We start from the raw sequence: 26,554 nt of genomic DNA on the forward strand, positions 1-26,554 counted from the left end.
AGTTTGCATACATCTTATTGGACTTGATAATGGAAGGCAACAGCTGCCATAGACCAAAATACTTTAAGGGGAGGCAACCCAACAAGGGAAGAACTCCCACCTTGGCCCTCAGATCCTTTCACCTCCCTCTTCCAGTCCTCCGTCCCACCCTTGGAACATGGCGCGCCCCTCAAAGGAGGTGAAATCTATTTTTGGCTACAACAGGGGTCGGGCCAGAGAGTTAGCGCCCCTTAATGTGTCTGAGAATGACGGTGAGAACTTAGCACTTCCCTGTAGTTCATCGAGTGGTGCCCATCCCACCTTCTGCTTCTGTTTTCCTTTCCTTCCCTTTGTTTTCTTCAGCCTGCATAATGACAGTGGGGAACATGGAGAGTGTTGAGCTGTTTGATGCTGGACAGAAAGGTCGTGGCTTACGAGCCAGCAGAGACCTCAGCACAGGGGAGGTGGTCTTTGCAGAGGCCAGCTTTGCTGCTGTAGTTTTTGACAGGTACAAAGTTCATATTGTGTCCTATTAAGTAGAATTTAGCAAGATTTTTAAATGCAGGTGTCTCCATCAGCCTTGGATGGGAGTTTTTATTCTTTAATGATCATGTGATCCGCTAAATGGCTGACAAGTTGTCATTTGAACCTGCACATGACTTTATTTTGGACTTGTAATGCTTGACCTTCAAATCTTTAATAGTCACTAGAAAAAAATAACTGAGCATAAAACATGAAATTAAAAGCCTACAAGAATTTTCTAAATATTAAGATATAGTAAACATGTTTTTTAGTTCAATATTGCTTAGTGTGTAGTGAATGGAGGATACTTTTTTATTTGCATTTGTATAACAATTCATAGTCATTCATTAGTTGCTTAGGGGGAGGAAATTTTCTTTTAAAATTGACTTTTTTTTTTACATTGACCACATTATAATCGTCCTGATTAAATGTCAGTGAGTTGAATAATTCATGTTTTTAACCAGTAAAACATGCATAACAATCAAAATATTTGACAAAAAATGTATCAGAATGCATAAAGAAATGCATTGACCATCCTGATTTAATGCAAGTTTTCAGTCCATATTATTAATGCTGTTTACATGGTTTATTTTACTCTGCCTCAGCATGTCCATGCAGGTATGCCATAGCTGCTTCCGCCAACAGGCCAAACTCCATCGCTGTGGCCAATGCCAGTTTGCCTTCTACTGCAATCGCACCTGCCAGACTGCATGCTGGGATGAACACAAGAAGGAATGTGCCGCCATCAGGAAGATTCAAAAGGTGCCCAATGAAAACGTCCGGTAAGAATGGCCGCTTGTCCAACTTTTAAGATGAACGAAAATGACTGAACTAATATGCAGATTGCAAAAATTCAACTGATCAGTGTTGTTTAGAACACTTTTGTTCATCATGTGCTGTGACACGAGGCTCTTTGACGATCTCAACATGGTTGAAATGTTGCATTGAATGAGATATTTATGTAATTTCTCGAAATTGAAATTTGAAATCTGCCCTTTTCTTTCCTTTGGACTCCAGTCTTGCCGCTCGGGTACTTTGGCGCCTTCACAAAGACTCGGGAATTGTGTCAGACAGTCAGTTGATCTCACTAGAACAGCTGGAAGACCACGTGAGCGACCTATCGGAGAAAAATTTAACACAGCTGGAGGCCGACGTACAAAGCTTCCTGGAATTCTGGTCTCATGGCAACAAGCAGCACTCAGTCGACTACATCTCACATATTTTTGGCATTGTAAATCGAACAACAATCAAAAATGTACTATGACCTTTCTCCTCATTGTAGTTGTCTTTTTGCTTTCAGATTAAATGTAACGGCTTAACGATGAGTGACCAGAAAGGACTGCAAGCAGTGGGCTTGGGGCTTTTTCCCAATCTGTGTCTGGTCAACCATGACTGCTCACCCAACTGTTCAGTTGCCCTCAACCATGGCAAGTATGTATCACATGTTGAAATGTAGAAATGTGCAGTATACAACTGGATTTGATTGATGCCACATAGTATATATTGAGCTTGCTTCTTTATTTTGCAGCCAAAATGCCGTGAGCTCAGCACTACACTCTCAGATGAGGTATGGAAAGAAATTTAAATCACTGAAGCAGCATTAAATGTCTAGTATAGGGGAAATAGTGAGCTATTTCATCAGTATTGACTGCCAAAGGAAGGACAATTGCAATACATTCTATTGCTGTCAATGGTAGTGAATGAGAGTACATAAAAATATATTTTAAAAAAAAATGACAAATGCATTACAGTTATGCATTAAAATGCCTTTTAATTAGATGTACCTCATGTTGAAAATAAACTTGTTCAATCATGGTGCAAATAGGGTTTTTAATAATAAAATATTTCATACATAAACACAGTATATTAGTCTTATGAGTAAGGTTTATTCATTGGGATATTTCATGAGAAGGCTGCAGTTAAATTAGCTGATAATTTAGTTTATCTTTGGCTTTTGTTGTTGATATTAACAAAAATAATACTTTACGTTTTGTGCCAGGATCGAACTCCGAGCATTAGGAAAAATCCCTGAAGGTCAGGAGTTGACCGTCAGTTACGTGGACTTCCTCAACCTTTCAGGTGACCGCAAGAAGAAGCTTATGGAATGTTACCACTTTGAATGCACGTGTCAAGACTGCAGCCAGAATCTCAAAGACGACTTGATGTCTGCTGTCGCAGAGTGCAAGGTGAGAAATTCGGGTTAAATTTTGGCACGCTTTAGTAATTCATCATTAAAAATCAAGTACCCTTATCCTCACATGTGTCCCTTTTAGCCATCTGCTGAGAAGCTGAGCGAGGTCATTGCCTTTAGTGAAGACTGTTTGGAGAAAATGGAGAAGTATCGCGCTGAGAGAGAATTCCAAGAGGTAATTTCTCTTCTCCAGTGAATCTTATTCTCAATTCTAACAGGCTTCTCCTGTTTATAGCTGACCAAGCTGTGTCGTGAGTGTTTGGAGAAACAAGAGAACATCTTGGCTGACACTCATTTGTGCAAACTGCGTGTGCTCAGAGTAGCCAGTGAAGTATTTTCCTACCAGCGGTTGTTCTCCGAAGCTGCAGGGTATGCTCACAGGATGGTGGACGGATACAAGTAAGACATGTTTATTTTTCTATGACATTCCAGAACACAAGAGTTCTTCATCTTCTCACTCTGTGTTATTCTTATGAATTGCACAGAAAATACCATTTTCAATTATATCGTCCGATTTTCTCAAATATGTGCAACATGGTTTATTTCCCATCAATAGGAAATTGTATCCCCACTTCAATGCCCAGCTGGGATTGGCCTACATGCGGGCAGGCGTCATTCATTGGCAGTCGGGGCAGATTGAAGTGGGCCACAGCATGATCTGCAAAGCTTGCAGTATTCTAATGGTCACCCATGGGCCCAACCATTCTATTGCCAGAGACTTGGAGGTACAGTGGAATTGTCATTTTATACAGCAAAGTGTGGGGTTAATAGATTTATATTTTGTCATTATTCTGTCATACTATATTGCACGTGTGGCGCACAAGAGATGTTTTCTTTCTGAAAAATAATGCAATATTTCTCTGCCATCTTTAGTCTTTACGTGTTCAGACTGAGCTGGAATTGAAGAAGAAAAAGGAGATGATGTCAACTTGAGCTATGCTGGATTCAAGAAGCAGCTTGGCAAAGGGTTCCGGACAGTCAAGTAATGTAAAAAAATAAAAGGCTGCTTATGTGTGGCTGACTAAGATTACCTGTTCTGATCAACTTGGTTGTGTGTACAATAAAATCTGAAAGTCAAAAATACATGGTAATTACTCCTAATTCATAATAAATCATTCTGGGAATTGAAGCGAATATTGACAAATTATTTGGGGATTTTTTTAATAGTTTTTTGTTAATGTGAAGCGCTTTTCTACAAAATAACTACCCCAAATCAACTAAATTAAATTGAGAAAATAGAACAGACAGGACCGTCTTTGAGCTTCTGCTCTTTGGCCTCATTTGTGATCTAATGTCCATATAAATTACGAGTGGCGATGCACATCTCCGTAACCGTGGTAGCCATCCCTATCGCTCCCCCCTCTACCATGATCCTCGGGGCAGTGGATCCTGAGCTGTCGCTGCAACTTCTCCTCCTCCAGACGCAGCTCCATGGAATCCACCAGGTCATAGATGCTATCCAGCGACCACATCGGGGATGGGAACCATGCTTTAACCTCCCCATCCTTGCCCACCACCAGCATGCTGAAATAGTCCTTGCTGATCTTCAGCTGCTCGCGCAGGTTGTTGACGGAATCCCGGGATAATGGCTCCACTTCAGTCTGACTGAGACCTGAGGAGACAGTTGGACAGTTGACACATAGGTGGAATCACTCAAAAGGTATAAAAAGTGACAATCACAGACTATGAAATGCACTCACCGTTCAGAGGAAATAGTTCAACAGTCCCTGAGGCTTTTTCTCCGACCCCAGTTAACTTCATCATGGCAAAGTGACGAATACCTAAATCAGGCAGAGATAGTTAAGCCATAGAATACACAAAATAAAAAAAGTAAAAGTAGATTTTCTCTTTTTTGCATTTTTTAAATCTCTCCTCAAATAACCAGCCGATAACGACACAATTCTGTAGCCAAAAGTAAGCAATATGCATCTAAATTGAGTCCGTCATGAATAAAAAAAATAATTAAAAGCAGGTGGATTTTCAGGATGAAAATGAATAGGTCTTCTGATTTTTTGGGTAGTATTTACTCTCCTGTAATAGACAGCTCTTGCATGAATCCTAATCAAATTATGCCAATGTGTTTAATGTTGTATGAATGATGCTCATTACCGACCGAGGTGACATTCCTGCCCATTAAGAGCAGACAGCTGCTGTTGAAAAGAATAGTCGTCCTCAGCTGGGGCGGAGACAAGCAGCAGTCTTCTCTTTGACATGAACCTATGACAACAGGTCATTTGAATTAAGGCTACTGTTTTCCATCACGTCCATGTGTGCGTATGCTTTGCTGTACCTGAGCAGGGAATTCTCAGTTTCAGTCTGTGGTGTATCAGTTTTGCATGAAGGAAGATGTTTCCTCTCTTTTTCTTTCTCAGGGCGTCTTGAAGGAAAGTTATCGATGTATTCAAACATGGCGTGACTTGACGGCGGCGCCTCAAATACTCTCTAATGGAAGAAATGAAAAACACAAGGAATCGGAATTCCACCTGCCTGACAATATGGCGGTTCATTTAAAGTTTAAAGCTTATTATCTGACATTGGGCCCGATGTCGTAGTCAGTGATGGTCATGGAAAAAAGGTCAGGTGAAGACAAACCCAATTGGCTTCTCAATAATGAGATGAGACCTGAATCTGACAGCAGAATAGGTCCTCCACTGAATGGAAGCTCAGAGTCTTGACCAAAAAGAAAACAGAATCAAGGCATTAGTATCTTTTTGACCATTTAATATTCACTATTTCACCACCTACCAAGTTGGTAGTGCTGTAAAGTGAGGGTGGCATCACTGCCTTTCCCCACAATGGTTGCCACGGTGACCTTCCTGATGGCCAGTGCACAGTGCTGCTTTTCATTCTCAGTGCTTTGCTGCACATATAGCGTCGCATCTCTGCTTGGCGTTGACATCAACTTCCCCGTAAAACATGTAAAAGCGCTCAATTTTGATTAAGTATACACAAACCTTAACATGACATTTGCATGGGGTTCTCACCATCAACCTTCTCTTTCCCTTTAAATGATCCAGAAATTCATTCAAAGCAGTTTTGTCCTTCTCACTTGCTTCTTTGGAAGATTTCTTGCCTTTTCCTTTTTTGCCTTTATTCCCTTTTCCCTTTTTTCTGGGGCTTTCTTTTGCATCTTTTTCCTTTTTGTTCTCCTCAATATTCTTTCCTAGCCCCTTTTCCAATGTAAGATGAGGCCTGTAAGATAACAAAAATAATTTAATTAAATGCATTCCTGATCTTTCTGGCAGTTTACATTAAATCCAAATCACCTTTCTTCCTTGACTTCTTCTTTTCCTTTCAAGATGTCCGGAGCATGATTTATCTTCTCTTTTTCCTCTTCCGTTTTGCCTACAATAACAACAGCGCTGCTAGGCTCCTTTCTTCTCGGAGATGAGCCCTTCCGAATGACAAACCTGGACTTGCCACTCAGTATATCTTGGATTTTGCTTTTTAGGGCAGCCTTTTTGTCCAATTGGGACTTTCTTTGCAATGTCACGACAGAAGTTCTATTGCTTTGATTCTGTGGGCTTAGTTTGATCCTCTTCTTTGTCTTTTTCTTTTTCACAATAACCTTCTTTTTGGGAGTTTCACATCTAGAAAATTGTAAAAGTAAATGAATAAAAGAAATAGAGTAAATCCAAAATTTGGTTAGTTGTTGTTAGTTGCATACTTCACTTTGGATCCTTTTCTGGTGATCTTCTCCAACTTTCTCATGGGCAACTGATCAATAACCTCCAAGACAGCTTCTGTCCGAACAGGGTAAGGGAACCGCTCACTGACCCTCAGGTTTTTTTTCAGCACCAACATGTTGAATGCTTGATACTAGATCCAATAAAAAACATATATTTTTGGCACAACACATGCTTTTAAAGCACATGTGTCAAAGTAGCAGCCCGGGGGGCCAAGTCCAGTTCATTGAAATAGCTCTAAATCAACAAAATACTCCAAAAATATTGCATTCAAAGTCAAAAATCTATTTACCTGGGTGAGATCAAGATAATGCAGCAACTTGTTGACAGTATCAGGGTCTAAACTCTCCACTATGGCATCTCCTTGCATGGTTGTTTTCTGTATCCTTCCTTCCATCATTGCATTTTGGATGATGATAACAACAAAAGTGTCTCTTTCTGCTAGACGACAGTTTAGAGATTTCTAAAAGAGAAAAAAAAGAGTCTAAGGCGGTGGGAAAAAAATACATTCCTCTTTTACGATCAAATAACCTGATCCATGGCTTCCAGCTGTTTCTCCATCATTTGAAGGTAGTGGTCATTGTATGAAGGGGCTGTTATTACCCATAGTCGCTTTTTACCTGCAGAGGAAGAAAAAAAATCCAAAGTTGCGGGTGCACTGCATAAAACAAAACATCTGGAAATGTGTGTTTAGTAGTTTAACTGCTCTACAATATCACTAGAATGCCTTAAGTTATCTCCATAGTACTTTCCCTGATGTGTATTAACACATTTCAAATCTTATCTACTGTGCAAGCATTTTTACCGATCGGTTCTCCTCACTTGCCTGCAAAGTCAGAGAGAAACTGCAACCCAGGAGCAAGACTCAATGAAATGCCTGCTTCTTCTTTACTGTTGTGCTCCTTTTCACCATCTAAACTTAGTCTCAGGTCTTTTTCTGATGGAAGGTCTGAATAGTCCCCCCATTCCTTCACATTGGGGTCCACCAGGCTTTTAGATTTGATTAAAGGGACGTTGGATCGTGCAGACAGTGAGCTTGGTTGACTGATGCTCCAAAGGGTAGCAAATGCAAGCCAGGGTGTGTAAAAGCAGCAAAACATCATGACAGATCCTAAAATCCTGCAAACGTTGCCTTGAAAAAAATGCAAAACATCCCTTAAATTAATGAAAATCCATCTGATTTAGATGAAATGGCTGAATTAAGGTGAGAAGAATGAAGGAATCCAAGTGCCTAATGTGAAATCCTCAAGCCAGAAGACACAGAGTTAAGAGGAAGACCCCCACCCTTCTCCGACTTGCACACTTCTGTTTTGCATTAAAGCTCAGGCTTGTTAAGATGGCTGGAATTTTTTTTTCAAACAAAAACACGATCTCTCCATAAACACACAAACCATTCAAGACTTATAAAACATTTAATCTGCTCAATCTAACCTCAACTATGATACATATATACCCATTTCTTCAATAACTTTAAAATTATTCCTGCATTCTCTGCACCAGTTATTCTCCAATGGAAAAAGTTAATTAGACAAAATTATTTTACAGCCAAAACTTTATAAAATTTGACTAATAAACAACCTTATAAGAGCAAATAAAAAAGTCATTATGAATAGCAGCAAATGAGGCATCCACATACCTTACTTACATTACTTATTTATATTTATAAGCCTTTTTATTGCATTGAACATGTATACATTTACTTCAACATTGCAATGATAAAATAAGGTGCAGATGCACCTGCAGTGTTATCAATGAAAAAGAGCGTGTGTTTGCATCAAGACGTGGAAAAATATTATTGTGCTAAACAATTGCAGATGGCTGTGGGAAAAAATGTTCAAACAAGAAACAGGCATCACTCTTGATTCTTATATACATTCCTCTCTTTGAGCCATATAAGCAAGTCCAGATGGAATATGAGAGCTTGTACTCACAGTGACCTTAACTTAATACATATAAAGCCCATTATTTGCATTTCTAGTTCATTTGGACTTCCCATAAATTCACTATTATAGAATTATATGTAACCACAAATGTAGCATCATTTATGAAATAAAAGTACATTTGTTTATCTTCCTATGCTAAAAGTATGAAGTGGAAGGCACAAAAACAACAATCATTTATGTAAATAATCATGGTAACAATGATTTTGAATAGTTATAATAATAGCATGCAGAAATCGTTCAAATTTTGAAAATGTTTTAATTTTTAATTGGAAAATGAAACAAATATTTAAAATCTGACTTAAAATACACAATTTAGAAGAAAATATTGTCCTTTTATGATCCATGGTGCAGCCAAAATTAGTTTTTAATAACAGGGAAAACACGCCCTCCTGTGGACATTTGGAAGCAATGCAAAATTAATTTCCAGACACAATTAATCACAAACTTAATATTAAAAATCATATTGAAATATTATGATTACTATCTTATTGTGTGCGAGGGAGTATGTAAGAAATATTCCTGATCGCAATAAGAATAAAGAAATCACATTCAACTCCAATTTGCAAAACAAATCAACTTTGAAAAACTGATTTTATTATAAATACTCAATGCCAGTTATTACGTTGGATCAAGCTCCCAAAAGAGAAGCAATATGCGTTTTTTTGCACATTTGAATGAGATCCAATCAACTAATATGTCATATGATGACATCTTCCGGGTCGACTGAAAGTTCGGCCGTGCAGAATCCACAAACAACGACACCGGACCCCTGCAAAGGTCAGTGTACATAAACGACGTGGATCTCCGTTTTATGTCGTGCATTGGGGTCGCGGTGCACCCACGCGTGTACATATGTGTCCCCTACTCCCTTTTATTTGCACACGTAGCCATTGTGCGTAAAACAGCTGTGCATTTGTTACAGACTAGCACGCTAACGAATGCTAGCAAGTCTCCCCACGCGTCCTGATTGTGGAAATATATATCAAGATCAAATGTATAAAACACCAGAATATATCAATGCAGTTGTGGCAAATACTAGCACAGATCCGTTTTATTGCACAAATATTTTTTTTTATTACTTTAACTCTTCAGATCGACTGAATGACGCACAACGTCAATGTGGCGTTTGGAAGCCATTCAATCAATCAAAGAAATACACGCGTCCAAACAAAAAGTATAGAATCAAAACTTAGACACAGGCGTGCATTCTTCTCGATCAAGTGTAAAACTTCGTGGTGTTCTAGTAATGTTTAAGTGTTACCTTGTCAGTCATAGATACTTGTAATTTGAGCAATTCGTTGATGTGCAAATGTATTGAAAACTACACTAGAATTGGGATAAGCTCCAGCACCCCCCGCAAACCTGTGGGTGGATGAGTGCTTTAGAAGATGAATGAATTTTACAAAATTTCCCCTCTTTATTACTTGACTTTATAATGACTTGCATTAGATGTTTTTTTTTATTTACTATTATTCTCATTATTATTATTATTACTATTATTATTGTTGCTATTATTATTACTACTATACTACTACTAATACTACTACTCCTAATACTACTACTACCCCTAATATTACTACTACTCCTAATACTACTATTACTACTATTATTATTATTACTACTACTACTACTATTACTACTATTATTATTATTACTACTACTACTACTATTACTACTATTATTATTATTACTACTACTATTACTACTATTATTATTATTACTACTACTACTACTATTACTACTATTATTATTATTACTACTACTACTACTACTATTACTACTATTATTATTATTACTACTACTACTATTACTACTATTATTATTATTATTACTACTACTACTACTATTACTACTATTATTATTACTACTACTACTACTACTACTACTACTACTATTACTACTATTATTATTATTATTACTACTACTACTACTACTATTATTATTACTACTACTACTATTACTACTACTACTATTATTATTACTACTACTACTCCTAATACTACTACTACTTGTAATACTACTACTATTATTATTACTACTACTACTATTACTACTACTACTATTATTATTACTACTACTACTCCTAATACTACTACTACTTGTAATACTACTACTACTTGTAATACTACTACTACTTGTAATACTACTACTACTTGTAATACTACTACTACTTGTAATACTACTACTACTTGTAATACTACTACTACTTGTAATACTACTACTACTTGTAATACTACTACTACTTGTAATACTACTCTGAAATTTGGAATGGGTTCTCCTCCTTTTACCACAATACCTTTCTGTCTCCCACAGGAGGAGTGCTGTCTGTGCTGCTGAACTCCTTTTTGCTGTGTGCGGGCACAACATGGCCACTCTACTTCGTGCCATTGCGGCTGGCTGCTCGGCCCCTGTTTTAAGTGGGCCCTCCTGTTTAAAACTGCGTACTTCCCCGGCTATTCAAACAGCATGCGTTCGATTTTTCAGGACCCATCACCCTCTCAGAAGATGTGCCTCCCCAGGTAGTGTAAAATAGCACAGAAGTTTTTTTTTCTTGTATTGACATATTAGAATTCTTGCACTGCTGGAGGAAGGACAGTTTATGTTTATGTACACATGAAGACTGACTTTTCGGCCTATGCCCTGAGGGTTTGCCGCAGCAAAACAGTCGATCCGAATGATAGATTTAGTGCAAGTTTTACACCATATGCCTTCGCTGACACAATTCACACAGACTATAAAAAGTAGGGCAGTGGAATTTTACATAGGAAAAAGCATAGTGTGATAGTGTGCATAAATGTTTGTCTAGTGTAATGTTGAACACACTGGATTTTTATTTCTTCATCTTTAATTATCTTCATAATTCAGATTAAACTGAATGAACAAATGCAACAATAATAAAACATATGGGATTATTGCACTGTTAAAATGTATTTTTATTTTTGATTAATCATATAATTGGAATTAATCTTGTTAATGATATAATACTAAAAGAAAGGGTCAGTTTTTTTTGTGTGCCTTCATCCTCTCCCCTTTTTAACTCTCCAGGAATTCCATACAAGCAACTCACAGTTGGCGTCCCAAAAGAAATTTTCCAGAATGAGCGGCGTGTGGCGCTGTCTCCTGCTGGTGTGCAGGCGCTCATCAAACAAGGCTTCAATGTTGTTGTGGAATCTGGTGCAGGGGAATCCTCAAAATTCCAAGATGAGCAATACACCCAAGTTGGAGCTACAATTAAAAACCTTAAAGACGTATTTGCCTCTGATGTTTTGGTCAAGGTAAGCACTTGTGTTGCCAAAATAATCTACACATAAACTCATCTTTTCTGATCAATCTGCTTCCAGGTCCGAGCTCCTGTTTTCAACCCTACTTTGGGGACCCACGAAGTGGAGCTGATGAAGGAAGCGTCTACTTTGATTAGCTTCATCTACCCAGCTCAGAACCCTGAGCTCTTGGAAATGCTGTCTCAGAAAAAAGCCACCGTTCTGGCTATGGACCAAGTGCCAAGGGTCACCATCGCCCAAGGTTACGACGCACTCAGCTCCATGGCGAATATTGCCGGGTGAGTGAACGTTACCCCGAAAAAAAGATGTGTTGTTACCTTATAAAACATTTACAGAGGAGTTGTTTTCCTTGGTTTACGGCAGTCCTTCGAGGATACAAATTAATTTCTCTTCTCTTTAGGTATAAGTCAGTTGTGCTGGCAGCCAACAGTTTTGGACGCTTTTTCACTGGACAAATCACGGCTGCAGGGAAAGTGCCACCTGCAAAGGTGTGTGTTTTATGTGCTTTATTTGCAATTGCAATTATTACATTTACAATGGTGAACTGGCTAAATGGCCCACATCATATGTATATAATAAAAATAATGTTCCGAAAATGAACAATATATAGGATGGTTTGACATACAGTCATTTGTAAATAAACTTACATTTGGGAAAGCAGTAACAAATAATGGATGATAAAAATTAGATAAAATTCTGGTCAGAGACACTTTATTGTAAATTGAAATGTCAATGAAACTGAGCCTTGTGGCACACCTTTAGTCACAAAGAATGTTTTTTTGTGCCTGACTTGGGCTTTTGTACTCGCATGCAGAAAAAAAATAATTTCCCACAACTACATTTTTTTAAATGACTTCAATTAAAAACCGGTTGTCAACTATTTCAACTGTATTCAATTAGGTACTAATCATTGGAGGTGGAGTAGCCGGATTAGCTGCCGCTGGCAGTGCCCGAGCTATGGGCGCCATAGTGCGAGGATTTGACACCAGGTTTGTTTCTGTTTCACACACTTTTGACTCACTTACAGATGCCCAAAAATCTTTTGAACATCTTTTTTTTTTCTCTGACAGGGCGGATGCTTTGGATCAGTTCAAGTCTTTGGGTGCTGAGCCCTTAGAGGTAGACTTCAAGGAGTCTGGAGAGGGCCAAGGAGGCTATGCCAAGGTCATGTCCAAAGAGTTCATTGAGGCTGAGATGAAGCTGTTCGCCAAACAGTGCCAGGAGGTCGATATTATCATCACCACTGCGCTCATTCCCGGTATGTACACAAGATGAGGATCTCGTCTCGTCATGTTTATTCTGAGAATCCTTCGAACTTGATGATTTTTTTGTTTTATATCAGGTAAGCGGGCTCCCATTCTGATCACCAAACCTATGATTGAGAGTATGAAAGATGGATCAGTGGTGGTGGACTTGGCCGCTGAGGCTGGAGGAAATATCGAGACTACCGTACCTGGGGAGCTGTCTATTCATAATGTATGTGCAATTGAAAGATGCTCACTTTTAGTAGATTATATGTACGAAATCTTTGAGTGTGTGGTTGCTTTTTGTTTTTGAAGGGTGTGACCCATATTGGCTACACAGATCTGCCAAGCCGCTTGCCCACACAGTCCAGCACGCTGTACTCTAACAACATCACAAAGCTGGTCCGCGCCATCAGTCCCGACAAGGACAACTTTTACCTTGATGTCAAGGACGTGTTTGACTTCGGGACCATGGATCACGTTGTTAGAGGTTCTGTTGTAATGCAGGTATGACCTTTTGGATTGATTTGTCTGATTTAAAATATGAATTTCCAACCACTTTTAGTAAATATTAGTAGACTGACAGGAGACATCATCATATGTGCCATTAGAAGTGGTGTAATTGTTAGAAAAAATATGAATTTGCGCTCAATAGTTTGCAAGCACCACACACACTGTGGGTTTTCCTCTATTGGTCACTAGGTGTCAGACTCAGAACATGTTTCAATTGACGTATCTTTTCCCAAGAGCTATTCATTAATACTGAATAATGGCAAATATTATTTTACTTTAATCTAGTTAATGTAGCACTTTAAACTAATTTTGTTATTTATAAAATACAGCCCTACCTGGTATCCTATTAGTACATTGACGTCACACTTAAGGTAAGTTTGATACATCATTTTTATCCATGTAGTTTCGCCTCGTCCCACTTTCCAATGATCATGGATGTTGGCTTCACAGAAGAATTTATACCTAATCTTCAGTGAATTTAACAATCTAAGATTTAGTGTAAAAAGTTGTTTAAATTTGCCCTCCAATTGATAGGCGATGGAAAGGAAAAGCACCCCAGAACATGTGATGAATAGGTGCATATCATAAACATTGATATATAACAGATGTATGACCTCTGCTTCATTAGTTGCCATGGCAGAGATGATGAATAGATCATATTTATCCGCATCAACTTTGTCATCCATTCTCATCATATTGTTAGGAAGATTTAATGTATTTTTTCCACGTTAATCAGAGGAAGGCTCAGATCCATTCATTTCTTTCCACTAAACAAATGATCTACAGTTGATCAGTTTATCTGTATTTCCTTACTAGACATGTGCTTTGTAAAAATGATGCAAATAGACATTACTTCATTGTATCATGTGTACCATTAGTTTGCTTAGTTGAGGTTTTTGTCTAATGTTACAATTTAGATTATTAGCCCTTTAGATGAGAGTCATTGCTCAATGTCTTCTAGCTAAACCTGCTCTCATTCCTCTCCCATTTTTTTATTTTTTCATTCTACCTCCTCTCACTTCTCATTTTTCTCTTCCCTAGAATGGCAAAAACCTCTTCCCAGCTCCTCAGCCAAACAATATGCCCACCGCCGCACCCCCCAAGCCCAAGTCTGCCAAGGAACTAGAGGCCGAGAAGACGTCCCAAGTTTCTCCCTTCAGGGCGACACTCACTTCTGCTAGCCTGTACACTGGAGGTCAGTTTACCACCACTGTGAGCTAAGTCCAGAAATCTCAACATGGGCTCCCTTCTGGACTTAATTTTCCTTTAAGTGTCCTCATTGGACTCATGGGTCAGCTTTAGGGATGGCGGGGTCTCCGACAAGGTTGAGGGTTAATCATCAGCTCTTTTAGTTCAGTGCTGGAATGTGCACAGGAGGTGCAAAGTGTCACAGCCAGATTAAAGCGAGCACACGCATACTCACACCCAAGAAACGGGCACCCTCTTAGTGTCAGGAAGTGTGGGGTATAAACTTGGTGTCGCCCCGAGTCTTCGTTTGAAGTGACACCGCCGCCACGGCTCCCCATGGTGCCGCACCGGCCATTGGGTAACAGCGCCACGTGCATTTAATTGCAAATCACACATTGTTGACTCAAATGCCCCCACCCGCCGCATTGCCGCTATCGTTAGGCACGTTTTAAGTGTGCGCCGACAACTCGCCAGGCGCCGCATACCTGCTCATTAGCGTGCATGTGTAATTTGAGTCATTCCGAATGATAAACTGCTATGCATTGTGGGGCGACGGGGGGGCTCCAGAGCTGCCGATGGGAAATTGGGAAACCCATTATAACGACCGCCATTAAAATAATGGCTTTTAGTGTTCAGTCAAATTGATTTTTTTTCTCCTTTCAAAAGTGTATCATGTTATGAGTATTTTTTAATGTCATTCATGTTAATATATGGACTTTTTCTTGTTTTTTTTGCATCTTTTTTAACGTGCAATTCCTTTTTTAGGCCTCGGCACAATGATGGGTTTGGGACTGGCGGCTCCCAATGCGGCTTTCACACAGATGGTCACCACCTTTGGCCTGGCGGGCATTGTGGGATACCACACAGTTTGGGGTGTCACCCCGGCACTTCACTCACCACTCATGTCTGTGACCAATGCCATTTCAGGTTAGTTTGAAGCAGGATTATTTATTTGCATGTACACAAAATTGAAGTTATCTTTTTAACCGTCAGAAGCAGGAGTGTCCTATTTCTGAGGCAATTGCCATCTAAAAGATTTAAAAAAAAGCAAATATATACTTCTTTAGTCCAACTAAAACCTTAAAAGATCGTGTCCCTGTTGTCTGCCGCTTAACACAACGGGGTCTAAAGGTCGGGGAGGTAAGTGCATGTGTGTGTTCTTACTGCTTTGATCACCCCGACGACCCACGCCGAGGTAGGAAGTAACACACCAGCGGTGATCTTTAGGGGTCAGGGTGGTCTCTTGCTCATTTAGTCGCGCACGCAAGCTGCTTGTTCAGACATCAGAGTGAGGCCGCGTTGCCTCGGTGGGAACGAGCATGGACACTTTTCAAGTGCTTTAAAAGTTTTATTGCCCACAAGGTCTGCACTGCTTTTATGTTCACATCTTCCCTCGTCTTGTATGCACCTCAGGGATTTTGGCCCTTTTCATTCTTTGTGAAATTACTTTTTTTTGCAGACAGTCATTTAAATACTTGTGTTTTCATGCCTAACTTATACATTATGCAGGAAATTTAGAAATTTTACATAACCTTCATTGCAATGGTAAAAGAGTAGAATTGCAGTCTATTGATGGTGTTTTGTTGTTGTTGCACTTTTTGTTCAAGACATTTTAGTTTAGGTTTATATCTTATGAAAGTAAATGTATCCTTGTCTTCATAATGCCTGTTTCTGTAGGTCTGACGGCCGTCGGTGGTCTTTCCCTGATGGGAGGTGGCTACTTACCAACAAGCACAGCTGACACACTGGCTGTGCTGGCTGCCTTTATCTCCTCAGTCAACATAGCTGGTGAGTCTCACACACTTCCAGTCATGCACCAATCATCTTATACAGGATTTAGTGTTTAAAAATCACACGATGGAAACCCAAAATGAACCCAATTGCAAGACCCCAACTCTTTCCAAACCCTTAGGGATGTAATATGGACAAATATGGGTCTCTTAGCCATTAGATTTAACACTCAGTGGGACTCAGTGTAAGATATAATCTTTATTCAGGTGGTTTCCTGGTGACTCAGAAGATGTTGGACATGTTCAAGCGTCCAACCGATCCCCCGGAGCACAACTACCTCTATTTTCTTCCGGCGGGTGTCTTTGTGGGCGGATACGCTGCAGCACTGCATTCGGGATACAACATTGAACAGGTGAAGAAATTTCATCTGGTAACATAGACATATATGATGCATTCATAATCAGGCTTTCAAAATAGATGCATAATCATCCATTTTATATATTTTTTGTTTGTCCAGATGTCGCACAGAACCCTCCATGTAAAAATAACATGTTTTTTAACCATTACCTATTTCTTTCTCTTACCAGATGATGTACTTAGGCTCTGGAATGTGCTGTGTGGGAGCCCTAGCTGGCCTCTCCAACCAGTCCACAGCCCGTTTGGGTAATACTTTGGGAATGATGGGTGTCGCCGGAGGTATCGCAGCCACCCTGGGAGCACTTAAGCCAAGTCCTGAGCTCTTGACGCAGATGAGCGCCGCCATGGCCGTTGGAGGCACCGCCGGTGAGTCAGAATTTGTCGCTCCATATGATGAGCTGCATGGGGGATCTCTTGTTAGCATGTGTTTGTGTGCACATACATTCCTGCCTTGGATAGATTAAAAGAGCAGGCGTGTGGCGTGCAGATGAGCTTTTTGATGTTAGCATACCTCCCACTTACAGGAGAAAAGGTGATCATTTCATGTGAATACTAATTGGTCCAGACTATACAATGTACATTACCCCCATGTACATAAACATAGACAGTTACCAAACAGGAATAGTGTTTTGCCAATAGCTTGACAACTTGATCATTTATTTTAAATGCTAATTATTCCACATTTCCAGACTAAACATCACCTGCACATACAAAGCCACACATTGCTGTTTATTCCTTATATACTTATTTTTTTTCTTTGCAGGTCTGACCATTGCTAAAAGAATCCAGATTACTGACCTACCCCAGCTGGTGGCTGCTTTCCACAGCCTGGTGGGTTTGGCGGCTGTGCTGACCTGCGTGGCCGAATATATGGTGGAGTACCCTCACTTTGCTACTGACCCAGCAGCCAATCTGACCAAAATAGTGGCCTACCTTGGCACTTTCATTGGTGGAGTTACTTTCAGTGGCTCTTTGGTGGCATATGGAAAACTGCAAGGTTTGAAAAGTTCATATTTTGACCAAATCATCACTACTCACACCAATTTGAGGGAATTGCTCATTTCTGGATGAACCTATATTCCGCTTATTTCAAATTTAGTGTAGTTTTAGAGGTTATAATACATTTTACAAATAGGTTTTGTCTACTTAAATTAAGAAATATATAAAAAATGGGTGGGGAAATCTATTAAAAAGCATTGGGGCCCAAAATGCATTGATATCTTCATACATTAAAATGTAGAAAAATAGTTTCCTTCCTTGTAGTTTATGCACACATTGCAATAGTTCCCACAATCATTGTCTCTATGATGCAGACTGTTCTCTTTATGGAGTATTACATTTCTTTCTGTTTATCAAGTAAACTAATTAGCTTTGAATTATTTGCACCGACTTCAGAGTGCTGCCAAATAGTAAAATCCTTCTCTTCATGACACAGGAATGCTGAACAGCGCCCCACTGATTCTCCCTGCCCGCCACGCCCTGAACGCCTCTCTGATGGCCGGTAGCATCGGTGGGATGATTCCTTACATGCTGGACCCCAGCTACCTGACCGGCATCACCTGTCTCGGCTCCGTGTCCGCTCTGTCTGCCGTCATGGTATGATTCGGATGTACGCGTTTCTGGAACGTGGCCACGTGTGCACAACAGAGTAGTCATTTTTTTACCGAGAAATTTCCCCTCGAGAGTAAATCGAAACCCGTTAATGCTGACAGACGGAGCGTGTAAAAGTGTTAGTTCTTATTTTCCTTAGGAAGGGGGTGAATTTGGGTTTAGGGAGGGGGGGAAGCCGGTCAATAAGCAGCTTGTTGCACTGGCATCACTCGCCGCTTCAAAATCTGTTAATAGTCTTGCAAACATGGTGGCAAAAAAGACTTTATTTTGCAATTGCCTGCTTGCTGCTTGCACTTGACTCTAATTATATTGGGCTTCACCACTGTAAAGTCACACTTAGCCTTTTGAAAATGTGCCCTGAGACTTCATCAGACGTCATTGGTGCTTTACGAGAATTTTAAAGGAGGAGATTGAAAAGCTTTTTTGACCTATGCAACTACTTTTACTTGGTTAAAGGCGTTTGAGTTCTTTGATTTGATAGTATTTCACTTTTGGTCCTTCTGCTACCTTAAAATCCATCATAGAATATAGAGTAGGCCAACTAACTGAAAAAAAACCCTTTTAGTCATGACAAAAAAACTGATTTTCCACTGGCAGTATAGTAAATAAATGTTTAGCCTGTCCAAACATCTGCTCTTAGTCTCAATAGATGAATCAGGGCAAAGTTGGCTGGCTATAATATTACTTGAGTCGATAATGAAATTGCTTATCTTGCCCTTATACTGTATCTTAAGTACAGAAAGACCATGGGTGATGATAATGATAAAGCTTTTACTTCTTTTAGAGGGGCTGTATTTTATTGTTTGTTTTCTTTTAAAAACATTCAAAGGCCATACATGGACACTTGATTTATTGTTTTGGACATAAAAAACACAAAAGTGACTCAAAGTATTTTAGGAGCTATTTTACCAGATCAGAGCTTCCAAAAACTACTTTTTCCATTATTTTTGCACATTATCAACTCATTTACATGCATATCTAGTTACATCATTTAATATATATATATATGTATATCTTTTTTTCTGACAGGGAGTAACCTTAACGGCCGCCATTGGGGGTGCAGACATGCCAGTGGTAATCACAGTGCTGAACAGCTACTCAGGCTGGGCCTTGTGTGCGGAGGGTTTCCTGCTCAACAACAATCTTCTGACTATTGTTGGGGCTCTCATTGGATCATCCGGTGCCATTCTGTCATACATCATGTGTGTGGTAAGTCCAAATGGAATAAATCTCACCAAATCTTACAGTCATATGATAATTATAGTTAAACCCCCATTTTCTGTTAGGATTTTATCGGAGACAAGGGTAAAAAATAGTCTTAACATTTGTTGTTTCCTCGTCGTCCAGCAGGAGGGACTCTAACGTTACCCTACATGATAGGTTGTCAAATAACTAAAACCCGTGTGCTGTCCAAGGCCATTTACGTTATGTACTTTCTTTTGATAGTCCCCACAGATTGCGATAATTGAAAATGAAGGCAAACATTTTCTTTTAGGCCATGAATCGCTCTCTGGCAAATGTGATCCTGGGAGGCTACGGCACATCTTCCACCGGTACTGGGAAACCGATGGAGATCACAGGAACGCACACTGAAGTCAATGTAGACCAGACTGTGGATATGATTAAAGAGGCCCAGAACATCATCATCACGCCAGGTAACACACATACACACACAGAATTTGTACAAGCACAGCAAAATATGTCACTTTGACTTTGCCAGTCACTTTTTTCCCAGCCTCCTTCAGCTTTTGTAGACTGTGGGGTGTGTTTATTTAACCCTTTCTTGACCTGTGTTACATCACCGATTTGCTAGGCTAATTGACAAGGCTGGTGGGCCCCCATGCAGATTTACACTAACATCAATGCACATCCTTGGGTCCTTGTGTGGTCGTGCCAGACAAGTAATAGACATTTTTTTCTTTTTTATACTCTTAAACTAGCCTTAAGTTCACTTTTTGTGTACTACATGTTAGATTTTTCTGCTCTTATGTATTTATTCGAGGATATTATATATTTTTTTGTTGTTCAAAACTTTAAATAAGCTTTGTTAAGTTGTCAGGTAGTTGATTGAAAATGTTCAGAACTATACGGGTCTGTGTATAAAATAGTTGTTGTTGCCAATAAGCATAATATCACACAGCCCAAATAAACATGAGCCTAAACAAACTTGGACTTGGAGTGGCAAAAGTAGGTTTGTTTTTCTTAGTTTTAGCCGCAAATAAAAAAAAAAGATTTCAGATAGAGTCAACATTGGTTAGAATATTAGTAGAAGGATAATAAAACTTGTCAGAGATACTTGGTAAAGTTCAAAACTGTTAAGAAGTCAGTCAAAGTTTGATGGTGTAAATTGTTTTATATGCTGTTATGTGCAAAACGCTTTAACTTTTACTACATTGGCCTCTATTTTGTTCCAAAGAACACTGTGTAATCAAATGACCGATTATTTTCTCTGTTGCAGTAGTAATCAGCACTAAAATGCACAATGCCTCCCATTTGAGTTCATCTTTGGTTTTGCATTTTGACCCTTTAAGGTTATTTGTTGCAGTCATCTGCCACCTCAAATCTGGGCAAAAAATATTCAACATTTTCATGACATTTGCATCATTTTCCCCATTTAATCACCATTTATTTAAAGTCTCACTCACCTGAGGGGATAATATTATGAAATTGATTCACTTGTAATCCAAAAATGTGCAAAAAACAGATTTAATCCCATTCTACTGTTGACCAGGAAGCCAGAATCGGTCACCATAAGTAGCCCAGGTGAAAAACTCAATATAGTGGCCAAACAATGTGGTTTCTGTTTGGTGGTTTGTTACAAAACCTGTGAACACCACTGGAGTGTTTGGTCTGAGATGGTTTTGCGTGTGTGATAAAGATCAAGTAGAACAAACATAAAATAGTGACTGGCAACATGGTGGAGTAGTGGTTAACATATCCTAATAGGTTTTGTGGTTGTGGTTTTCCATTTTGGCTCAGGCCCTTTCCATGTAGAGTTTGCTCTCTCTAGGCTTATTTGAGAGTTCCACGAATACGCTTGCTTCCTTCTACAAACCGACAGTGAATATATTTCCGCATAGGATGCAAACCAGTCCATACCAAAGCATAGTTTCTTATGGATGCATATTGTACAAATATGGCATTGTGTTGTACAATGATGTGAACTTTTGTTTGCTATATTTAAGGGAATGTAAGGTGATGTTGCATATAGCCACTGTGCCAATTCAGTATTTATTTTCTGGTAATTTTTCTCATCGTAAAATGATACAGTATATATTATATATTTAAATGTTTTCATGCAGGTTATGGTCTTTGTGCTGCAAAGGCACAGTACCCCATCGCCGAGTTGGTCAAGAATCTCAAAGATGCAGGCAAAGACGTCCGGTAAGCTCCACTAATGTTCCTTTCCAGGTTAATATTCTTGTTTTTATACAGCTACTGATGTCAATTCATGACAATTGCAGCAGGACAAAGGAAGGTAATGTTGTGTGTTGATAAATGTAGTTTAATAAATAACAGGACAACAATAATGGACAAACATGAGATGGATGAATGGATGCAAAAAGGTTGGGCAGAAGCCAATTTAATTGTGCCTCTAGTTCATCATTTATTTTGCCCTTGGGATACTCATTTTTTTAGGTTACAGTCAATTGAGCCTAATCAAAAATAGTAATTTGATTTTATTGCCTCAGGTTTGGTATCCACCCTGTGGCTGGCCGAATGCCCGGTCAGCTCAACGTCCTTTTGGCCGAGGCTGGTGTCCCTTATGACATTGTCCTGGAGATGGAGGAAATCAATGAAGACTTCCCTGGTAAAAAAAAAAAAAAAAAAATCTTAATTCACACATGCAAAGCCTTGTCACATCCAAACATTTGATCAGGACAGTAGAATTATATTATAGTTTCTAAGGGGGAAAGAACTTTTTGGTTGGGCTGCTACAGTGTGTCAGGATAATGGGGTTTACAGATTTAAATGTTTGTATTTTGATGTTTGATGGAAAGGAAATTCTTGGAATGAAATTCATCATGGCCAAAAAGAGGACTCTGCTTAGAGAAGCAAGAGTTTAGGGAGGCTCATGACTCGTTAAGTATCTTGCAATGAAAAGTGCAAAAAGTGAAACATTCCACAATCTCATATAGTAAAATGAAAAATGAAATCCAGTTGCTACTTTTTGATCTTAACAGAAACCGATCTGGTCCTGGTGATCGGCGCCAATGACACTGTCAACTCCGCCGCCCAAGAAGACCCCAACTCCATCATTGCCGGTATGCCCGTCCTGGAGGTCTGGAAGGCCAAGCAGGTGAGACACAGCTGGCATACACACGCTCGGTCGTAACATGGGCGGGTACCTTGTTCTATAATACAAAGATAAAATGACAACAGACCAGTGGATGTTGCAAGAAACAGACCAACAGAGAGAGATTGTTAGAACTCCAGGTGCAGTGCCATCCTGATCCCATTAGGGCTGACTCTGTTCCTGTGGAATGGTACTGCTTTCATTCTCTTTGCCCAGAGCAGCCTTTCCCAAAAGTATTACTATCTCAACACAGAAAAAACATAAACTCGCTTTAATGGATTGGACGGCCAGTGCCGTCAATGACAGCCAATGTGTGACCCAAAACTATAAACCTCTTTTAACGCCCAAGGCTGAAATCAACATGCAACAAACTCATAAATCGCTACCAGAAGGTAAGCCCACTTGGACTAGCTTTTGCACATTTAAACATTTCATCAAAGGAAATACTTTGTGGGTAAAAAAAATAAAAAATGTAAATACGTTTGTATTATTCCGACAGTACATGACTGAGGCTTCTCGGTTCACCACTGCGTAGATTTACGAGGTTTGGAGTTTACCAACAGCGTGTAATTAAATAGTTGGCGTGAAGCCTTTAAGACTGTCATCACGTCAAAATCCAGTACGCCGAGTCGCCGCTGTACGTAGCGTTCTTCATTGTATTGATTTATATTTAGTTTGTGGCTCAGGGGAGTCCGTAGTTGGTGAGTACATGTGTGCGACTCCACTCTGTCTACAAACCGCCTTGCTGATTTATGAGCCAGTCAAATGCAACCAGTGGGGAACAAGTTTTCTTTTCATAATTCACACAAGCCAAACTTGGTGAAGATAAGCGTCACAATTGATAACCTCACTGTCATGTCGGGTTCTCATTTGTTTGACAATGGAATTCCATTCAAGGCATTTGGAAGTTATCAGCCATTGCCTCAAAATGTTTTTCTGCAAACACTTTTGGACCAACTGCAAAAGTCTCGCTACTTTAAAAAAAAACTTTAAATATTTCATTGTGTAATGTCTAACTGAGCCAAAATGAATTAAGTCTATGTTTTACATAAGATAAGCTGACAATCAGACAAATGGCCCCGATTTCTGACTTAATCAGATCAGGACACCTCAATAATTATGATGTCACCACTGCCAAGACCCAAAAATACTACTTATGTTTTGAATCATGTACTAATACTCTTAATATTATTACACAGGCAGTACGCATTCATTCATTGTTCAGTTATGTTGTCACTGTAGGAATGAAATCCTGGTTTAAACTGAAAAGCCACTTCAAGCTTTCACCCCAGGAGGAAAAAAAAGCAGGCTGTTCACACACACACACGCACGCACGCACACACACGTGCACACGCGCACTAACAAGGGCACGCACTGTTTGGGGGAAATGCTTTTAAACAGTCTGCAAAGCGAAACATGACTAAGCCATTTCGGAGAATAAACTTCCTGAACTTTTCAACCCGAAACAGCAACAGAGGGTGTTCTTGGCATGGACAGGATGAAATTATCACCTAAAATGAAACAGGGGTGCGGGGGGCACGATTCATGCGGCAGATGTTATTGACGCTTTGATCTGGAAGGGCTTTGGAAGCCGTGGCCATGCTCGAAACTCAAATCACTCGTATTTAGAATCCACTTTCACCATTAAGATGAAAGAAAGAATTTACTACATAATACTTACACAAAAGGCACTTTAATTTTTTTAAACTGATTTTTTTCAAGTTCGTCATTGTATTATGCAATGTTGCAACCCTAAGTGGTTCAGAAAATTAATGAATACAATACAATTTCAAAAGGAAAATTTCAATTTGTTATGAATATTCTCTTTATAAAAATAAGAATCAAAAGAGCTGCAAAAAGAATTCAATCACAAACACTCCAGTATTTAAATTTGAGTTAATTCTAATGACATGTGCCCCATTTTTTTCATTTTTTTGCAGGTGGTGGTGATGAAACGCTCGCTAGGTGTTGGTTACGCCGCCGTAGACAACCCCATCTTCTACAAACCCAACACGGCCATGTTACTGGGCGACGCCAAGAAGACATGCGACGCCCTGCAAGCCAAGGTGCGCGAGTCTCAATAAGGAGTGCTGAATCAATCAAACCATCTCTTTTTAAAAACCACTTGCACAAAAAAAAGGGAAAGATAAAGCCGTCCAAGCAACAATGTGATCCTAACGCTTTCAATAATAATAAGACAAACAGCGGCGTTAATCGTAGACCTTCGTTTGTGTGGTTACACGTTCGTATAATTTAGATGAAGGAAAGCTCTGCCTTTTAGGAGATAATTCATAATAATGTGCAAAAAATGAGGAATCTAGATCAATTTCAAGTTAGATGTGTGAATTTACAATTAGGAATTTAGATTTAAAAAATCTTTTCATTTCTTCTTTAAACTTAAGAAAGAAAATTTATGTTCCAGATGCCATTCCGTGCCGTAAAAAGCTCAAATGCTTCTTAATTTGAGCTAAAATTCAGCCCGATTAGAAAATAGCAAAAATGTAATGAAAACAGTTTTGTAAACGCTCTTCCCAAGCAGTTTTTTTACTGGACCAAGTAATTTTTGCAAGTCTTTTTAAAAGCCACTTTCCTAAAATACATAGAAAGTTCACCCTCAAGTTTGTATACTCCATTCCACAAAAAAAAAATGTATCAGAATTCATTTTCATCTGTAAAAATAACATGACGGTTTATTTGTTCTCGGGATGAACATGAAAAATGTGCCTGCTTTCCTTTTTAAATAGGCAGTGGCAAGATTTTGTGTCCAAACATTGCAGTGCACACTGGTTTTTTGACTTGTGTGTCATCTAACATTTACGTCCTTGTTATTGCCTCTTAAGGACGTTTTGAAAGTTACGTTGTTAAACAGCCCCCCTAAAGTTGACATTCATCATGGTATACAGTTACTATGTTGACGCCTGACTTTATGGCAAGGGTGTACACTCCAAACCCAAGTGCTCAAAAAGGTTGCATTAGTTAATTTGTTATTTTTATTTACTCAACTCTACGTTATTTATAAGGTACTTTCTCAACAGTCACTGCTGTACAACCCAGTTTAAAGAACCATAATAGAATGTGACGAAACCTAAAAAAATAACTAATGCAAAAGGTAAAGCTGGGAATGAATACTTTTCAAGAAATACAACAGTTGTACTCCGTCAGTGCTTCTTTCATGTGCCGGTTCGGAATACGGCACTTATGAGATTCAATCTTCTTGGTAAGCTGAAGAAATGTCAATTAATGGCAAAAAAAAAATGCTTCGCTTTACCCTTGCAGTAAAAAATCTATCTTTTTCCAATATATGTCATCGCTCAACGCTAAGTACACCTAAGTGGGAATGTATAGTTCATAGTAGTTGATATTTTTCCTGGTTTGAGGAACAATAACGGGGGTCGACCATTTCAAGTCTTTTTGTCAATTCTGTAAGAAGACCTGTTGATGTCTACTAACCCTTTGGAACCCTTCTGCCATGGTGACCAACATTTCTCTCTACCTCTCCTCTCTCAAATGACCAATAATTCTTCCCATCTGGCAAAATCAAGCCATTTCCATTTAATTTTTCTAACCCATCATCGTCTTCCATGTGTCATTGTGTCATCTGACCGCCCTTAGTTTGCAGAACTTTAGTTGAGTTAGTAGTTACTGTCCTTAGATGTGTTTGTAGCTTATGTTTCCAATGGAATATTTAAATCATCCTGATTCATGGAGGTTGTTACACAAAATGAAGAAAATGTTCATCTTTCCAAGCCAATTTGCTATGGTCACTCCCTGCCGACTCTCAGAAAGTATTTTTGTAAAAACAATATCCCATTTATACACACAGTTATCTTAGTTTTGAACTTTGAATAGGCCCATGATAGGGAAATGTACTGTGAATGGTCTTTTCCACATTTGTAAATCATGGCACATCATCCCCAATGAATAAACTTGTTTTTCCAATTGATTCTAAAA

The 26,554-nt window shown here is 39.2% G+C and overlaps 3 protein-coding genes across 3 annotated transcripts; 2 read left to right on the forward strand and 1 right to left on the reverse strand.

Annotated features, from left to right (window-relative positions):
• The first annotated feature begins 257 nt into the window (after positions 1-257).
• On the forward strand, positions 258-3,769 carry LOC144210474 (histone-lysine N-methyltransferase Smyd1-like). Its single transcript, XM_077737167.1, has 10 exons — positions 258-487; positions 1,107-1,283; positions 1,519-1,732; positions 1,802-1,932; positions 2,030-2,068; positions 2,501-2,687; positions 2,775-2,867; positions 2,928-3,091; positions 3,249-3,417; positions 3,566-3,769. Exons 1-10 carry the CDS (start codon positions 351-353, stop codon positions 3,623-3,625), a joined length of 1,371 nt encoding a protein of 456 aa, XP_077593293.1. The 5' UTR covers positions 258-350; the 3' UTR covers positions 3,626-3,769.
• ccdc80l2 (coiled-coil domain containing 80 like 2) lies at positions 3,754-6,997 on the reverse strand. The gene is made up of 11 exons (XM_077737165.1): positions 6,910-6,997; positions 6,671-6,841; positions 6,360-6,511; positions 5,959-6,282; positions 5,677-5,884; positions 5,438-5,594; positions 5,226-5,362; positions 4,983-5,134; positions 4,806-4,909; positions 4,393-4,473; positions 3,754-4,304 (listed from the first exon to the last, which is right to left on the reverse strand). Exons 1-11 carry the CDS (start codon positions 6,940-6,942, stop codon positions 3,997-3,999), a joined length of 1,827 nt encoding a protein of 608 aa, XP_077593291.1. The 5' UTR covers positions 6,943-6,997; the 3' UTR covers positions 3,754-3,996.
• Positions 6,998-9,039: 2,042 nt separating this feature from the next.
• On the forward strand, positions 9,040-26,554 carry nnt (nicotinamide nucleotide transhydrogenase). Its single transcript, XM_077737576.1, has 22 exons — positions 9,040-9,098; positions 10,635-10,840; positions 11,367-11,596; positions 11,663-11,880; positions 12,003-12,090; positions 12,503-12,591; positions 12,673-12,860; positions 12,945-13,078; positions 13,162-13,353; positions 14,401-14,554; positions 15,313-15,474; positions 16,225-16,335; positions 16,545-16,690; positions 16,866-17,061; positions 17,459-17,692; positions 18,131-18,291; positions 19,336-19,515; positions 19,802-19,961; positions 21,609-21,690; positions 21,999-22,117; positions 22,491-22,606; positions 24,544-26,554. The coding sequence occupies exons 2-22, from the start codon at positions 10,687-10,689 to the stop codon at positions 24,685-24,687; spliced, it is 3,258 nt and encodes a 1,085-aa protein (XP_077593702.1). The 5' UTR covers positions 9,040-9,098; positions 10,635-10,686; the 3' UTR covers positions 24,688-26,554.

Source organism: Stigmatopora nigra, chromosome 17 (genome assembly GCF_051989575.1).
Source record: "Stigmatopora nigra isolate UIUO_SnigA chromosome 17, RoL_Snig_1.1, whole genome shotgun sequence".
Lineage (NCBI taxonomy): Eukaryota > Metazoa > Chordata > Actinopteri > Syngnathiformes > Syngnathidae > Stigmatopora > Stigmatopora nigra.

What these genes read in the sequence shown, in the direction of transcription:
- LOC144210474 (XM_077737167.1), top strand. Translation starts at nt 351, where the DNA reads ATGACAGTGGGGAACATGGAGAGTGTTGAGCTGTTTGATGCTGGACAG. An exon ending in AGGATGGTGGACGGATACAA is followed by an intron (nt 3,092 to 3,248) that starts GTAAGACATGTT and finishes TCCCATCAATAG; the next exon opens with GAAATTGTATCCCCACTTCA. An exon ending in CTATTGCCAGAGACTTGGAG is followed by an intron (nt 3,418 to 3,565) that starts GTACAGTGGAAT and finishes TGCCATCTTTAG; the next exon opens with TCTTTACGTGTTCAGACTGA.
- ccdc80l2 (XM_077737165.1), bottom strand. Translation starts at nt 6,942, where the DNA reads ATGATGGAGAAACAGCTGGAAGCCATGGATCAG. An exon ending in AGCTGGAAGCCATGGATCAG is followed by an intron (nt 6,842 to 6,909) that starts GTTATTTGATCG and finishes TTTCTCTTTTAG; the next exon opens with AAATCTCTAAACTGTCGTCT. An exon ending in ATTATCTTGATCTCACCCAG is followed by an intron (nt 6,512 to 6,670) that starts GTAAATAGATTT and finishes TATTGGATCTAG; the next exon opens with TATCAAGCATTCAACATGTT.
- nnt (XM_077737576.1), top strand. Translation starts at nt 10,687, where the DNA reads ATGGCCACTCTACTTCGTGCCATTGCGGCTGGCTGCTCGGCCCCTGTT. An exon ending in GAGGTTCTGTTGTAATGCAG is followed by an intron (nt 13,354 to 14,400) that starts GTATGACCTTTT and finishes TCTCTTCCCTAG; the next exon opens with AATGGCAAAAACCTCTTCCC. An exon ending in CGGGATACAACATTGAACAG is followed by an intron (nt 16,691 to 16,865) that starts GTGAAGAAATTT and finishes TTCTCTTACCAG; the next exon opens with ATGATGTACTTAGGCTCTGG.